Source organism: Grammomys surdaster, unplaced genomic scaffold (assembly GCF_004785775.1).
Source record: "Grammomys surdaster isolate TR1022 unplaced genomic scaffold, NIH_TR_1.0 677, whole genome shotgun sequence".
NCBI lineage: Eukaryota > Metazoa > Chordata > Mammalia > Rodentia > Muridae > Grammomys > Grammomys surdaster.
Window position 1 is genome coordinate 28,925 of NW_021605096.1, and position 17,861 is coordinate 46,785.

General features: G+C 42.7%; 1 protein-coding gene and 1 long non-coding RNA gene across 4 annotated transcripts in view; both read right to left on the reverse strand.

The window, feature by feature from the left end:
- LOC114633464 overlaps positions 1-7,757 on the reverse strand; it is a 31,858-nt gene extending 24,101 nt beyond the window's left edge. Inside the window, exon 1 of the long non-coding RNA XR_003713202.1 lies at positions 7,672-7,757. This is a non-coding gene — a long non-coding RNA (uncharacterized LOC114633464). The remainder of the gene's footprint in view (positions 1-7,671) is intronic.
- Positions 7,758-9,753: 1,996 nt separating this feature from the next.
- Positions 9,754-17,861, reverse strand: part of Dsn1 (DSN1 component of MIS12 kinetochore complex) — a 13,392-nt gene continuing 5,284 nt past the window's right edge. For all 3 annotated transcript variants that reach the window (XM_028782027.1, XM_028782028.1, XM_028782029.1), the window contains exons 5-11: positions 17,348-17,420; positions 16,353-16,443; positions 14,810-14,869; positions 14,354-14,431; positions 13,220-13,367; positions 12,347-12,434; positions 9,754-11,918 (exon numbers count right to left, since the gene is read on the reverse strand). In XM_028782027.1, the coding sequence (XP_028637860.1) occupies positions 11,833-11,918; positions 12,347-12,434; positions 13,220-13,367; positions 14,354-14,431; positions 14,810-14,869; positions 16,353-16,443; positions 17,348-17,420 (624 nt within the window). In that variant the 3' untranslated portion in view covers positions 9,754-11,832. The remainder of the gene's footprint in view (positions 11,919-12,346; positions 12,435-13,219; positions 13,368-14,353; positions 14,432-14,809; positions 14,870-16,352; positions 16,444-17,347; positions 17,421-17,861) is intronic.

The following is a 17,861-nucleotide window of genomic DNA, read 5'->3' on the forward strand; positions in this document are numbered from 1 at the left end:
CCTGAAGGCAGTGCTTCACGTCACACCAGCCAGTTACTGAGTGTTTTCCCTGTCAGGTACCAGAATAAGCACTTTATCCTTCATTATTTTATGTTATGTTCCGACACTTATAAGCTAGGCAGCGTGATCTCCCCCCCCCAACCCCCTTTTGACAGGTGAAGATACTGAGGCACAGCTTGGTTTTGTAATTTGACAAAAGGCCACACAGCAAGCAGCAGAGCCAGGATTTAAACGTTAGCATTCTGGACAGCTAACAGATCTTGGACAAGTCTCTATTAACAATTTTTACTGTTTGATGCCAACTGATCATTAATTCTTTTTTTATTTTTTCAGGTTTGGTTTCTGTGGTAGTTTGGATGAAAATGGCCTTCATAGGCTCATATATTTGAATACTTGGTCCCCATTGGTAGAACCATTTGGAAAAGATCATGGGGTATGGCCTTGTTGGAAGAGGCATATATAGGGCCTGGAGGTTACAAAAGCCCACATCATTCCCAGTAAGCTCTCTCTGTCTCTTGGTTGTAACTCAAAATGTGAGCTCTCAACTGCTGGTCTAGCACTATGTCTGCCTGATTGCTGCCATACTCCCTGCCATGATGGTTATAGACTCTAACCCTCTGAAACTACAAGACCCAAATAAACTCTTTCTTTTATAAGTTGTCCTGCTCATGGTGTCTTATCCCAGCACTGGAAAAGTAACTAAGACATTTCTAAAGTCTATTACAAATTTCATGATCGGCAAATTTTGAGAACAGAAAAGCAATATATAAAACTTTGAAGCCGGGCAGTGGTGGCGCACACCTTTAATCCCAGCACTTGGGAGGCAGAGGCAGGCGGATTTCTGAGTTTGAGGCCAGTCTGGTCTACAGAGTGAGTTCCAAGACAGCTGGTGCTATACAGAGAAACCCTGTCTCGAAAAACAAAACAAAACAAAACAAAACAAAACAAACCAGACAAACAAACAAAATCCCAAAAGAAACCAAAAAACTTTGACTACTATTACAAAGAACATACCAACACCTACCTGGGGTTGCTGAAAAGCAATCTACCTGTGGGAGTCTGAGGTATCAAGTACGTTCTGGTCCACACAGGTTCACACTATCTCAACACAGTGACTTTAAAGCAGCAGCACCTTCTAAGGCTGAAGACTGTCAGGGATAGCTCTGCCCACCCTCACCCCAGCTTCTTGACTGGAAAAAAACCAAACCAAAACAACAACCTGATCTCTCTATGTTCTCTGCCAAGTTTTAGAGATTAATGTATAATGTTCCTACCACTAGGCTCATTCACTTGTTTTTTGTTCCATTGTTTTTGTTTTGTTGTTGTTTTCAACCTGGCTGCCCTGTAATCACTCTACAGACTCTGGCCTTGAACTCACAGAGATTTGCTTGTCTCTGCCCCTAGTGCAGGGACTAAAGGCATGCTCACAACCATGCCCAGCAGGCTCATTCACTTTTAACCATGAACTGAAACCCAAGGTATAAAAACATAGAAGCACCATAAGGATAAAACTGTCACTTCTAACAAACTGTTTTAAACAAATGCTACTTCTTGAAAAAAAATTATCACAATTATGATTTAATAAGAAACTGACATTACTGCCGGGTGGTGGTGGTGCACGCCTTTAATCCTGGCACTTGGGAGGCAGAGGCAGGCGGATTTCTGAGTTCAAGGCCAGCCTGGTCTACAGAGTGAGTTCCAGGACAGCCAGGCTACACAGAGTGACCCTGTCTCGAAAAACCTAAAGAAAAAGAAACTGACATTATTTCAAATCTTAAATTATGGTTAGAATTGGGAAGCAATTTCATAATGTTTATGATCTACTTATAATTTTCCTTATCCTAATTTATTGGATTTATAGGGTTGTCAGCCATCATACTGATAGTTCCCACAAATGACAGCTATTTCCCTAAAAGTTGAAACAGCATCTTCCCTAAGATACTACAAAATATATACCGAAAGGTCTTAATGAAGTATAAAGAATGGTTGTATTAGGAACTGAAAAATTCAGACTGTAGACTATGGGCATTAGATGGTAAATTGACAGTCAAAGCTTGGGGGAAGCCATTCTACACTTAGGAAGTTAATATATTTAAAATGTATGAGTGTGTGTGTGTGTATGTGTGTGTGTGTGTGTAAGATGTGTGTAAAGATAGCAAGCATATGGAGGTAGCTTTGTGGAGTCAGTCTTTCACCGTTAGATGTGACCCAAAGATCGAGCTCAGATCATTATCTTTGCAGCAAAAGCTTTTACCCACTAAGCCAACTAGTTGGCCACAGAAAACTAATCTTAATTTACTATATTAAGTCTCTTGGAAAGACAAAAAGTAACCTACACATAAATAGTTAGGGAGGCTAACAGCTCTATACTACACAACCTCATATTAGGTTTAATAGCTTAGCGTGCTCAGTACTGTAATTAATGTTTACATGGAACGCAACTCAGCCTGCAAAGAAAGCACATTTCCTTCAGAGTGCACCCCTATGGATGAATAACAACAGTAAATACTTACTTAGGACTAATAACATGTCAAACTCTTTTCGGTGTTATAAGAAACACAGAACTTTTCCAAAAGAGAATTACATTCTACTTGTGGGAGGCAAGGGATCAAACCTAGAGCATGGCCTCTACTACTGAGTTATATAGCCAGTTCAAAGAAATTCACTTTTCTATTCAAGATATCCTCTATATACTAATTAATTTTATATGAATAAATATGAAAGGAAAGTAATGACAAAATTATAGGTTACCGTTATAAATACAATGAAATTAAGCACTATATCTAAAGTTTGGGTTTTTTTTTTTTTCATTTAAGAAAATAAACCCTGGTGGGGGCATGGTAGTAACATACCTTTAATCCCAGCAGATTTCTGAGTTCCAGGTCAGCCTGGTCTACAAAGCAAGTTCCAGTAGAGCCAGGGCTACACAGGAAAATCTTGTCTCAAAAAATGAAACAAACCAAACAAAAACAAAAAAAAAAACCCTGAAACCTATAAATATGTGTTCTCAATCTGGGCAAGTTTTTGTATGCTGTTCTCAAGTAGCCTGCCTCTTAGAAAGGGAAAGGGGATTTCTCAGAGTAGATAACACCTTTCCTGCATTAAAGCTATAGTATTATTAATCTGTGGACTTAAGAGGGCCCTTCCCCTCCCTAGTGTACTCTTCTGAAATGGCCTCATGTAGCCCAAGTTGGCCTCAAACTTGCTATATAGGCAAGAATATCTTAAACTCTTGATCCTCCTGCATCCTTTCTGAGGAACTGTTTCCTTTCTTCTCGCTTATTCAGGCTTGTCACTCCCCACCCCATCCCCACCCCCAAAAACCCCAACAAACAACAAACAACCAAACAAAACCAAAATCTTCTCTTTCCTATTGTCCTCACTTCTCGCCAGGGTTTGACCATCCATCCTTATCAGTCAGCAGAGAGACAGGCCCAGCTCCCTGCTTCTGGGGAGCTCGCATGTGATACCACCTGGAGTTATTATCTGCATAGCTACGTCACCAGATTCCAAGTTTTAGCAAAGGCTTTGTACTTCTAGAAACTGCCAGCATCTGTCATACAGCACGCACCAAAAATGTTTGTTGTATGACGAGATCATTTTAGCAAGCTCTTTTTAAAATCCATAAATATTTTAGTATGAATCTTCAAGATGGACTCATCTTCTTTGCTTTTTAAAATACAAAGGCAATACACATACAATGTAAAAATAATATGCAAATATACAGAGGTATAAATTTTAAAATTCAATTCTCCAGCCTCCTACATTCCAGTTTTTGAAATGACTATATTGGTGTTATATGTATTTTTCCAGAACTGACCCATGCCAGTAACACACATAATTTGTCTGTCTGTCTGTCTGTCTGTCTGTCTGTCTGTCTGTCTCTCCTCCTCTGTCCTTTGCTCCCTCCATCTCTCCCTTTTTGGAACAAGTTCTTTGACATTTCCTGACTAGTTTTTCAACATTCTTGTCTAACAGCTTCTCAAAGTGTGGCCCTCAGACTAGGAGAACCAACGTGATCTGGTAATGGATTAGAACTGCCAGTTCTCAGACCCCTCCTAAGACCTCTACTGAATCAGAATCTCTGGAGGCAAGCCAAGCACCGTGCTAATAAGAAGCTGTCTAGTTGACTGATGTACAGTAACGGTTAAGAACTACTGTTCTGATAGAATTAAGCCAGGCTTTTTGCTTCTGTTCTTTTCCCCTCTAGCTACCACAGACATTGTTACCTTGTCTCAGTTTTATCACCCAAACTTCAAAATGCTTCCCTTGTCCTTTCAATTCTGACACTAACAATCTGTCAAGCTCTGAAAAATCCTAATTTTCCCCTAAAGTAGACTCACTGCTATAGTGTCCCACATTCCTCCTCCTGACTTCTTCCTCAACTCCCATGCCACACACAGTCCCTCGACCATCTACCCTGACATTATCTGTACATTGTCTTCAGTGGTCAAGAAAAGTTATTCTCTCCCTAATAGACCAGATGCTTCCTAGTATCTCCTTTACTCCTTGATCTAAACACATACATAGAATTTTAAGAGTTGCTGGTTAATATCTTCATGCAGAGAAGACACATTGGTAACTTAATAAAGAAGGAAGAAAGGAAGGACGGAAGGAAGGAAGGAAGGAAGGAAGGAAGGAAAGAAGTTAGTTCTGAGAATAATCTTCAAGGCTTCACACACTAGTCAATTTCTCTACCACTGAGCTACCAGCTTAGCCCAGACAAATTCTTAATGAACAAAAAGTCTGGAATGTCAAGCTGAAGCCCCAGTTCTATGATCTTGGACAAATTCAGTTCTCAGGAAGCTATCTACCAAAGGGAGGAGGTTAGATCACTGCTTGCGTTCTGATTGAATATAATTTTATGGTGTTTTCCAAATTGGTGGACACATCCCTGTAAGCCCAGCACTTAGAGGCAAGAGGATCAGAAGTTGCAGGCCAGCCCAGACACAAGAAAAGAAAAAAAGAAAAAAAAATCCCACACTGGAATATCATTTCCTTATATTATTATTTTCCTTTGCTTTTATAGTCTAATGAGTGTTCCCCAGTTAGCTAGGAAACTGCTTGAAAAGGAACCATGTTTTATTTTCTGAATTTTCCACAATACCCATTACCATGCCTTATATACAATAATAGTTCATGCAATATCGGGAAATCTTTCAAAAAGCTCCTCAAGAAGCTTTATTAGGGCCTTTCAGCAGGAATAGATGCTTGCCTGGAACCTTGAATCCAATCCCTGAGGCCCATGTAAAGGTGAGTGGTTAGAACTGACTCCACAAAGTTGTACTCTGATTTCTACATGCACAGCATAGCACATGTGTCCCCACCAATAATTAAATTAAAAAATTGTTTTAAGGAACTTTATTAACTCAGATGTGGTGGTTTGTGCCTGAAATCTTAGTATTTCAGAGGTTGAGGTCAAAAGATGAGTTTGAGGACAGACTGGCTTACAAAGTGAGGCTCTTCTTAATACAACAACAACAACAATAATAATAACATAACTGAGTCGGCAAAATGGCTCAGCTGGTAAAGATACTTTCCTCCAATCCTGATGACCTCAATTTAACCTCCATACTCTCATAGTAGAAGTATGTTCCAAAACTGTCCTCTGACCTCTAAAAGTGCCCTAATACATTCACAGGCACAGGCACAGCCACAGCCACATACAGATAAATAAAGCTAAAAAACAAACCAAACAAAAGCAGTAACAACAAACAAACCTTCATTTATGAAGAAAACCTATGTACATATCTGATATTCCAAAAGGCCGTTCTGAATATTATTAATTTTATTGCAAATATCAGGTATTGATAGACAATAAAAACTATGATCACTCTAATGTCTCCTGGGGTAATAAGCCACACAAAGTAAAAGAATGAGAAACTGCATCTCACATGAATTTCAGTGCAGACTAAAATGTCATAAGCCTCAGGCACTCCAATTGCCACATAAAAATAAAAACTCCCCCAGTAGGCTAAAGAAGCATATGACTGCCCCACTGTTAGGGAGACTTCTAGATGCAAGACCATTATCTGCAAACTTCCATCAGCAAAAGGGTAGACTAAGGCTGATACCGGATAATCAGAAATCCAAAGGGAGGGACAGCAAAGAGAAACTGGAGGACAAGAGGACCAACAGAATAGCAGTAGAGCATCATCCTCTGAGTAACAGCAACGGACAGAGGGAATTCAGTGTTTATCCAGGGTCTACCAGGACCCAGGCATTTGGGTGTAAAATATTACTGAGGATAAGATCCAGGCCTGCAGCCTGATGTGTATTATTTAATTCTAGTTAGGAAATTTAGCAGGGAAGGTGAAAATTTTGCGGAGCCTTTGAAGTGTGGAGGAGGATTTGCTAAGGGAGGAAAAGGCAGTTTGAGCTAGTTATTTTGGGGGGCAAAAATCAACACATTTTTATAACTGTTCATTTGGAACTCAAATCAAAGGAGGTGTCTTAGATTCTGCAGCACCGTGTCAACGCTTTCTCTTTTTATCTTAAAGCCTGAAACTGCTCAAGACCAGCTTTGGAGCAGAGCCAGAAAGTCCCAAAAGGAGATGAGGACTGGCTAAATCTGCTCTGTCACCTCCACAAGTCCAGCCAGCCCAGCTAGCCTAGTCCTGGCATCTAGAAAAGAAATGCTAATTATACCTTGGGGGCTGGGGAGGTAGGGCTGGGGGAGGGGGAATGGGGTTGACGCAGGCGAAGCTTACTGTGTTCTGTCAGGGAGCCACCAGGGGAGAGCCTCTCTGCTTAAGCCATAAGGCTCCCAGTCTACCTGTGACAGGCAGGCGAGCTCTGCAGGGGAGAAACCGGCTTCAAGAAAAAGAAGGGGGAAAACACTGGATGGGGAAGCAGTGAAGCACAAAGGTGAACCGACCTTAATAAAACGTTTAGCAAGATCCCTGGCACACGGCGAGCATTTGGGAGGGAGCCAGCTCACATAAACATCGCGATTGTTATCACAACAGCACTTCACTGTACTGAGCAGAGGATAATTCTATTCGTAGCCCACTTTTACGACGTCTTTAAAGCAACTCTAGATAAATGACCAGTGTGTTTCCAAAAGATTTAAAGCTACAAGATCAAATCCCATCAGCTCTGACTGTCAAAGTCCCAACGCCTCTGAGTTAGAGCTGGCCATGTCACTTGTCAGTTGCATGACCTTGGACGCGGCATTTCGCCTCTCCGTGCCTCAGTTTCCTTGGCTACAAAGTGGGCTTTACACAAACCGGGGTACTGGGGTCCCAGGAGAGAGGGATACCTCTATGGCTTTGGGAAGAAACCCACAGAAGGCGAGTCCAGGCCCCTGTCAAAACTCTCTGGGCTGTGAGGGGCAGTGGGGTAGGTGGATGCTCAGCTCTAGGAGATCCGTGCTCCGCCATGAGAGGCGGAAAGAGAGTGACAGCCTCAGAGGGTCCCGGAGACGGAGGGTGCAGACCTCTGAAGCGAGGCTGGACCCCAATAGAATACACGCTGCCCCCCGCGGGCTAGGTACCGGCAGGGGCGCGGGAGGCCGGGCTGAACGCGCTACGCGCGGGGAGCTTGGAGAAGGCCGACTGCGAGGACCCGGGGCTTGCCGTATGGCTATCGGTCCGCAGCACACAGAGGAACGACACCCGGGCGTACCGCGCCGCGCGCCCTCCGCCCGCTGTGGTAGAGGCGCTCACTCACCTGAAGCGCTAGCGCGGGCCGTCAATCTACAGCAGCAGCAGCAGCACCAGCACCAGCAGCACCAGCAAGGAGGGGCGGGGGAAGGCGCTGCGCTGCGCAGGCGCGCTGAGGATGCTGGGGGATTTACCCATGCGCAAAGGACCTGCTTACGCTAGGAACTACAAAAAAGATGGTGGCCAGGCCTGTAGAGCTTAGCAGCGCCATCTTGACTGTAGTTTTTCTTCTTGCGGCGTCCCGGAGGCTTTTGCTCAGAACTGCTTGGAGGGGATGTGAAATGATCACTCTGCACACCCCCTACTTCTCCGTCATGGCTAAATTATTAGTAAGCCTACTTGTGTTAACAAGGTTTAAAGCTACCTCCTGAGCCTCAGGGATTCGATTCTCAGGGATCAAATTCCTGTCCTTTTCCATCTCTTAAAAATGGCAGCCATATCTTTTGCTCTCTTGAGTATGAGACTTGGTTACTCCACAATAAACGACTGAACATATTAATGACTCAACAGTTAACGATTTTCATTGTTAATTGTGCATGTGCACCCGTGTGTGGAGGGCAGTGATGTGCAAAAAATGTAGCAGGTTCCCACTAGAGCTGGAGCTACAGAATGTTGATATGGGGGATTAGACATGAATTCCAGTCCTCCGTAAGAACAGTGCATGCTCTAAAACACTAAGTCATCTCTCCAGACTAGAGTCAAAATGTGGCCTGCATGTGCTGACAACTTTTATGTCAATCTGAAGTAAAGTCAAGTCATTTGGGAAGAGAATCTCAGTTGAGAAAAGGGCCCCAGCAAATTGGCCAGTGTAGTGTATTTTCTTAATAATGACTGCTATGGGAGAACCCAGCTTACTATGGGTGAGTGGTCCTGGACGGTGTAACAAAGCAGGGTGAACAAGTCAAGAGAGGAGCTGGGAAACAGCACTGCTGTATGGCATGTGGGTCGCTACACCTTTGGGAGTTGAAAAACCTTTCACAGGGCTACATATCAGATAAATATATTTGATTCATAACAGTAGTAAATTATAGTTATGAAGTAAGAAAAAAATAATTTTGTGGTTGGGGTTCACCACAACATGAAGAACATGTTTTTAAAGGGTTGTAGCAATAGGTAGGTTGAGAACTCTCAGCCAGGCAGTGATGGCGCACACCTTTAATCCCAACACTTGGGAGGCAGAGGTAGGCGGATTTTTGAGTTCCAGGATAGTGTGGTCTACAAAGTGAGTTTCAGGACAGCCAGGACTATACAGAGAAACCCTGTCTCGAAACAAAACAAGACAAAATAAAACAAAAATGTGTGAGAACTCTCTACGTTTGATATCAGTTCCTGCCATCTTTCCTCAGTGAACTGTTTACCAAGAAGTGTAAGATGAAACAAACCCAGGCCAGGCCCAAGCCAATCTGAATGAAGGCAAAACTAGTATTGACAGCCTTTTATTACATGATCTATATTTAATTGTTAACATTTACAAAGTACTGAACTAGTACCAGTCTACCTTCAGTACGTATTATTGGCTAAATTAGGAAATGTTTCCAATGTTCTATAAATGACACAAAAAACAAGGCCTCTCTCAAATCTGTGATAAGCATAAACACTGCTTGGAGCTCAGTCCCACCGAGACAGGCTAACACAGTCCACTGGCCTAGAAGCTGCTGTGTAGCTAAGAGCCTGTGACTCCTGACTCTCTAGCTTCTACTTCTTGAGTGCTGAGATCTAAGTTTTTATGCTTTGCTTTTGCATTTTTAAGTTGTTAGAGACACCAAACATATTTTCTGTCTTCAAGTTTAAACACTTATAAACATGATAGACTATAAGAAAATAGAGGAATGCACAATCATCTTTGGAGACAGATGATTTATCCTTTGGACAGAGAAAACTGAGATGTAGACATGCTCCAAAGTCCATCTGCTCTTGAAACAACAGTAATAACATCGTTGATTCTTAAATACTGGCTTTCTTGGAAGCTGTCTGGCTTCTTCCTAGTTCTACTTTGGACAATATCATTCTGTCTTTGATAACTAGGTGTTAAATGTCTGGGCTTTTCTATGCCCACCCCAGTTTCCAAATAATGACATGGAGGCATTTATTTATTAACAGACTTAATTCACTTTATTTTTCTTGTTTAAAAAGCCTTATGTAGGGTAGCCACAGCTGGAGCCTGGGTCCTCTGAATAGAGACTCTAGAGTGGGTTTTCACAGGAGATCAGTGAATTCCTGATAAGGAGACATGGTGAACAGTCTCTTTCCAGAGGTCGGGGGTAAAGTTGCCCAGGGTGGTGGCAGTGCAGCCTCTGGCTAATGTGTGGGCAGTCGTCTATACCGGTCATCATTAGTAGCTTCTTGGGCACAGGAGCAGAGACAATGCCAGTGCCTCTGGAGGCAGGGATGAGACGCACCAGCATAGAGCCACAGCAGCCTGTCACCTTGCATGGAACAGTGTGGGGCTTGCCAACCTTGTTCCCCCAGTAGCCTCTCTGCACAGGGACAATAAAGAGCTTGGCCAAAATGATGGCTCCTCAGATGGCAGTGGCTACCTCCTTGAAGCACCTAACACCAAGACCAACATCATGTGACCACCGTAGTCCCCATTAGTGACAAAAGCCTTGATTCTGGTCTGTTGTCCAGTGTAGTCTGCATCTGCACTGGCAGGATCTTCAGAACTTCATCCTTTAGGGATGCATCCAGGAAAAAAAACAATAGTAATCTTGGGCTCCTTAATGGGCAGGGAGAACAGGTAGATCTCCAAGAAGGTGATCTTCGAGTCCTTAACCAGGCACCCCAGCTTGGTGATGAGGGTCTACTCCTTGTCTTCAACTTTACCTCCACGACCCTCGAGGCCTAGACCACGACCACTGCTGTATCCTCTACAGAAGCCTCTGCACCCTCCTAATCCACCCCTGGGTCTTCCATCTACACTGGCATCATCCACCACTTGATGTTTTCCTGAAGAATCTATGTTTATAATACTTTTGGCCTTAGCTTAGGCTAGGTCCCCAGCTAGCTCTTAACTTATATTAGCCCATTTATACTATTCTACGTCTGCCAAATGGCTGGTTACCTCTCCTCAGTTTCATACATCACACTTTGGGTGGCAAATCTCCTGTGCTTGACTCCTTCTGGGTGTCCCACTTTACCATCCTGCTTTTTGCTATAAGCCACAGGCTTTTTATTTTAACCAATCAGAAGGTGCTTTAGGAAGGTAAGGAAGGGCAGAGACACATGGACACATAGTGTACAAAACCATCTCCAACAACTAGGCATACCTTTTAAGTTTATTTCTAATCCAGACTTTATATGTATCTGCTTGAGTTCTCCAGTGGTATTCCATACTAGAGAGTAGCTTTCTCGCCTCATTAACTACCGTCTACTCATTTTTCAGTCTTCAACATCAAACTGTAACACTGTTCCAGGCTTTTACTCATAGCACAGATCCTTATGGTGTCCTTACAACATAGATTCTAACATCCTTCTAATGCTCCAGATCAGAGGTTAAGTAACTGTCTCTCAGCCATAGGAAATGACAACACACAGTTTTTAAAATATAGCTCATAGGGCTATTCTGTTTCAGGTGCCATTCAGTAACTAAAACTTAAAAACCAAAACCTCAAGACTAAAGCTTCCTGAGTGCCTCCCTAGCACTCACAAAGCCTGGGGTTCAATTCTTAGGGAGGCAGGGCAAATTCCCAAAGGGAAAAAAATCATCTCAGCCCTTTCTTGTCATGAATTTAGATTTTAGGAAGTCAATTCAATATTAAAAACTAAAGCACTCTACAGACATTAGGACACTTCAGAAAATGGACATTCTTTAAAGTGTCCACACACACCTGTTATGTGACAACATCCTAGAATCCACCTTCAGTTCCACACTTTAGCGTCAGTCTTTTATGACGACAACCCACCTTGGCCCCTAAAACATTTCCTTAAGGTTAGTTCTAGATGTCTTTGGATTGTTTTATGGGATGAAAAGCACTGGCCAAGAGGATATTTAGAGCAAGGAGAGACTGGTTCTGAAGGTCATTTTAAGCATCTTGCACATTCCTATAAAAAGTGTCCTTAACACACTCTTCTGGTTACATCCATGCTGTCCCTCAGAAACAGGGAAGTGCTGTAGTGCTGGGACTTTCCAGCTGTCTGCTGTGAGGTAAGATCCCTAACAGGATCCTGATCACTGGGTGGGAGATGAGCTCTGTGGGGGGAGCTTGAGCAGTTTTCGAGCAGGTGAAGAATCTAATTGTTCCATTCTTCTCTTCTCTGCAGAGGAAAGGAGCCAAAAGATACATTTCAATTAAATTCACACAAAATGTATTGGACAGTGTGCCAGACAGTGAAGGGTAGTAAATGACACATGAGGTCTTTGTCCTCAAGGAGATGGCAGTCTAGCAGGAAAGCCAGTATGCTGTGACAAATAAGACAATGGCTGGAGGAAGCTGGGAAAAACTATGGCAAGCATCTGCAGTTTTACTTCATGTATCCTTGAAAACTAAAGCTGTCAAAAAACACTAGGTATCTTCAAGGAGTGCAACTATAAAATTTACCTGGAGGCAATTCCTATCAACATTCAACCTTCTATGGGAAGTAAACCCAGTCTAAGGACCTTATGCCTGGAAAGGCAGTTTGTATCCCAAAGGGGATCAGACAGAGCCGACCCTTAGCTTGGTCCCCTCGATGGATGCACTTACTGAGCTGTACTGACACCTTCTGGAGGTACTGAGTACTTTCATCCATGAAGGCTTGCAGCTGCTTCACGGATCCTTGTAGCTCATCCATCTGCAGAGGACAAGTCAGTGTTAGCTGCAGGGATTCTCTGACTCCTCACATGGCCAAACTGGGTCCTTCCTGCTTTAGGCCTTTACACCCTGCTTTTTCAGCCTGAAGTGCTTATGCCAGACATTCTCTCCTGGCACCACTGAAACACACCCACATGTCTCCACCCTACTCTATGCCCCAGGAGACTGACCCCCCAAACCTCTAACCATAGATGCCAGGCCCTCTAGGTTTTGTTTGAGTCTAAGGACAAAGGAGCTACCAGTCGCTGTATGTAAAGTAGCAGCCCTGCTCCTCCTATATTCCCTACTTCTGTGTTTTAGTATATAACATCATAATTTACTTTAAAATGTTTCTGGTTTTCCCAAGATTGATATCCTCTTTAACCTCAAAAGCTTATGCGTTACATTGCATTTGGAGTACCCCGAGAGTTACACTTGCTACTCAAGTGTTACCACCATGAGGCGATGGGACCTTCAGAAGGTGGTTAGGTTTATCTGAGTCTGGCCTTGAAGTGGCTATTAGGACCTGACCATCACTCCTTCCCTCTGTCTTACCCATCATCATGAGAGGAGTAATGTCCTCTGTCACATATTCCCATCACAATCTACCGCATGGCCACAGGTACAAATCAGCAGGGTTAAGCAACCATGGACTAAAACTAACAACCAAGATAATCCATTCCTTCTTGTAAGTCACTGCTGGTCTTCTCACAACGCCATAATGCTAAAAAAGATAACGAGTCTAAAAAGTGAGGTAACCAACCTAAGAAGCCTGAAGCAACTCACCACTAACTCCATACAGGCGAACACTTGGTTCTGATCCTGTACTATTCTCTGGTAGTCAGGCTTCGTGTTAAGAACTTCCTTCTGGGAAGACCTGAGGTACGTTGCAGGATCCACCTTGACTTCGGTGAGTTTGGTTTCAGTTGATTCTCTAAAAACAAAACAAAAATAAAAGACTTTTTCTGGAACTTACAGTAATTCCCTGGAAACAACATAAGAGAGCCCTTAAGAGGGAAACCCTGTCCCCCTCAAAAATCATGTTCCTCTAAGCCTCTTTACATCACTTCTGTAATTAGGGTTTCATCTGACACTTTTTAAAAAATGTATTTATTTTATGGCTATGAGTACATTGGAGCTGTTTTCAGACATCCTAGGAGGTGGCATCGGATCCCATTTTAGATGGTTGTGAGCCACTGTGTGGTTGCTGGGAATTGAACTCAGGATCTCTGTAAGATCAGCCAGTGCTCTTAACCACTGAGCCATCTCTCCAGCCCCCTCACCTAATATTTTATAATTGTTTTGCAGTTGAGATTTAATTGAGAAGAAGCTTTCAAATGCCAGCTGAAAGGTTTGTGGTGCTACTCGGCACATCTGGAGAGCTGAGACTACCCATGGCTGCCTTGGGAGATCATATTTTAAATCAATAAAACTAGTTCAGAAGCTAAATAAACCAAAATCTAGTGCTTTCCCACCTTCGTCTGACTTAATTACTAAAAATGGCCTCTCACACCTTATACCGCCCGTGCTACTTCCTTCATGGCTGTCTGTTTTCACTAAGGCCTTAACCAAGGGGCTCTTCTATCTACAGCTCAAAGACCGTGTGCTCACTAAAGTCTCTTGAAAACCATTGTTGGCACAGTAGCCAGTGAATAGGTGCAAGATGGTTATGTGCCAGTTATGAGGATTCTGAGTGGTGACCAAAAGCACAACCTAGAAGCAGTTCTGTTCTGGGTCTAAGGACAGTGGTACTCAGTCTTCCATTTTGTCCCTTCCTTTCCACCAAGAACACAGACACGTTACATTGACTGAAGTATGAGAACAGACTCAACACTCAATTTGTACAATGGATTTGAAAGAAACTCAAATAACTACACAAGGTAAAAAGACAGAGGTTCCGTTCCAGTTCCCAGGTCTAACCTGGGCATCACTTCAGGTGGCACCTCATTCTGGTACTGCAATAAGAGCCGATCCCAGGCCTGGCGCTCTAAAGAAAACCTGTGTAATTGGAGAAGGGAAATTCAGTTAACTTTGGTCACATTTGTAATCACTCAGGGCAACAGTAAGTACTTTAGGCATATAATCTGGCTATAAAATGCATTAAAAGGTCGTTAAAGGATTAGAAAGCTCAACTGACTCAGAGGATATTAATTTAATCAAGTAATACACAAGCTGTTAAAATCAAATTAACGCCCTAATTTCCTAGACTCCATCCTATCAAACTGTCCATCAGGGCTGGTCATAAGCCGTGCCACTCCTAACGCAGACATAAGTGCTGCCCACCATGTGCACCAGGCATGCTCTCCAGGTTCAGTAATTTCCTGGAAGGAGAACAGAGTTCAGTTTTCCCAAGGACGGCTCAGTCCTTTCACTTACTTTGTTATATATTCTTTCACCTCAGCTACTGATGCTTCCAGTGAAAAATCTGGTGCTTTTCTGGAATACAGATGATATTATGAGATTAACATGAATCCTCCATCAAACATTTGCTTTTAATGAGTTACACAATTTTAGTAGCACTAAAATATAGTCACAGTTTTTTATTGTTCAAAAAATGTTCTTGGGGAAGGGGAGACACAATATCTACTCTGCACTCATAATAGCTAAGTAGTTTTTAAATCTGTTTTTCTCATCAATTCCCATTCATATCATGGAGATTAATCTTTCTAAAAATAGCTCTTTACTTTTTCTCCCTAGCTTTAAAAGTCCACGACTACTGCAAGCAGAATCAAAGGCAAGCCGGCTCCTCACAGTCCCGCAGCCTCTCACAGTGCAGCTGAATGAGATGGTTAGCTCTAACGGGAAAGAAAGAAGAAGAAGACTGAAACTGCCAAACTACGGGAGACATACGTGGCTTCCCACGTGGTAAAGACGGAGGAGCAGTGGTGTAATTCTTGTTTGTCTACCAAGGCATGTGCATAGTATCTCTAGCAGAGATCCAGCAGCCCAAGCTTAAATACATAAAGAGATTTTGTTGGGCTAAAATATTTCATGTCTGATTAGAAATGTCACTCTTGTGAAAGGGGAGACCTTGCATGAATTCCAAATTCAGATCAAGTGCAGATTCATTCCAGGGTGGAGTTAGAAGTTGTGACGGCAGCCCCACCCTTGAAGGACTACCAAGGGGACAATACCCTACTAACATAAACTCTATTTATCATTATTAGTGTGTATAATACACTAGTGTACGTGATACAGTATATGTAGAAGCAAGACGACAACTTTCAACAATGAATTCACTTCCTTAAGCCAAGGGAGGTGTAGAAAAGAATGAGGCCATCAGCTTGTGCAGTAAGAACGCTTACCTTTCCCCACTGAGCCATCTTGCCAGCCCATTCTGCTGATACCCTTGCTTGCAGAGAGTATTAGAATATAAGCTGCCCTCTGCATGGCAATCTGAGAGCTAAGGAATGGTCCTCGATCTGTCCACAGCTGTCACTCACTTTGCACTACCCAGGTCTTTTGTGTTCCAGTCCTAAAGTGCAACCACTAGGGTCTTCTCTCTACACTCTAGCTAAGTTGCCTCTTCCCTCCGTCACTACCCTACCTGCTGACTTCCTGGATTATCACGAGCTGAGACTGAATGTTCTGGGTTATCTCCTCTAATACATATATGACAAAGGAGACTTGACTTACTTATCACGGTATCCCCTTCCTTATCATCTAGAAGAGCCTGGTACAAGCTAAACATGGCAGCTCATCCCTCTAATCCCAACACATGGGAGGTAGATATAGAAGGTAATCACCAAAAGGTTGGGGCCAGTCTAGACTACAGAGACCCTATCTCAAGAAAGCAAAAATAAATAATTACAGAGTGTGGTAGAACATAGGTGCTGGATAGACTTCTGCAAGCAATAGTCTAATTATAATCAAGTTTTAACTCAGTTATAATTAAGGACAGAAGGGGAACTGTGCTTACTCTTTTGAATCTTCAACAAAACATTTTTGTAGTGTTCCATCATTTCCCAGCCTGTCTGTAAAATGTTTCAATTCTTCAGAGAGAGAAGATGCTAGAGAAGATAAATTTATGTCATGAAATAGAAAGGCCACAAATGTTCACAACAAGCAGATGACAAAGATGTTAACGGGTTTCCTAGTCTAGGGTCCCCTACCCTCATTCACACAAAACAGCCAAGTAAGTATGCAAAGACTTTATTTTGGGGTTGGAAGTTTAGCTCCATGGCTGAGAACTTTCTTAGCAAGTTCAAGGCCTGGGTTTGGTACCCAGCACCAGGGGTGGTTATGATGAATTAGTTAGTAATGGCCCATGGACTCCTAGGTTTGAATACTTCATCCCAGCTGGTGGAACCTTTTTGGAAGGATTGGGGGGCTGTGGTCTTGTTGAAGGAGGTGTGTCTATAAGTGTGGGTTTTGAGCTTTCAAAAGACTTGTTCTATTACTCTCTGCCCCCTACTGCAGATCAAGATGTGCACGCTCAGCTATTTCTGCCACCATGCCTCTGCTCTGCCATTGTGCACTCTAGTTCCCTGACACTGTGAGCCCAAGTAAATACTTTCTTTTATAAGTTGCCGTAGTCATGATGTTTTATCAGAGTAATAGAAAAGTAACTGTATGTGTGTGTTGGGGAAGGGGGCAACAACAAAAATACAAAAGAAAACTATCCTTTTCTTTGGGTAGAGAGCTAAATGGGAGGCAACTTTATAAGTATTTCTATACTCATGAAAAAGCAGCTAAACATAGATAGCCATATAATTTCACTTTTCCCCAAAATCCCAATGCTATCACTGAAAGGACAGTGTCGCAGAAGCCAGGCTCTAACAGTGAGGAGGAGTGCCGTAATAGAGAGCAATTGCTAAGCAGGCAGGGGACCTGCTTTTAAAGAGGACACTGAAAACAGTGGCTGGCTCCAGGGAAGGAGGGAAGGCCAGAGGCCTGTCTGGCTGAGCAACTCACCTTTTGCTCTGAAATCTTCAAGGCTGAAGTCCTTAGTGCTCTTTAAGAAAGGTTCAAGTTTTTCAACAGAGAACTTTAAAAAAAAGGAAAAAAAAAAGCACTTTTAGTACAACCAAAGTTTCCCAAGTTAGCTGTTTGTGGCTTCATGTTACCATAAACTTTATAATAAAACTACAGAGCCTAACTTTTCCATCCAACACTTTTCATATAGATAAGTATATAAGGAAAAATTCTCTTGTTCACTCTATATTTAAGAAATATATTTATGCCGGGCGGTGGTGGCGCACGCCTTTAATCCCAGCACTTGGGAGGCAGAGGCAGGCGGATTTCTGAGTTCGAGGCCAGCCTGGTCTACCGAGTGAGTTCCAGGACAGCCAGGGCTACACAGAGAAACCCTGTCTCGAAAAAAACCCTATATGTATACACACACACACACACACACATATATATCAATGTATATACAAATGTGTATATATGTTATATATATATATATATATATATATATATATATATA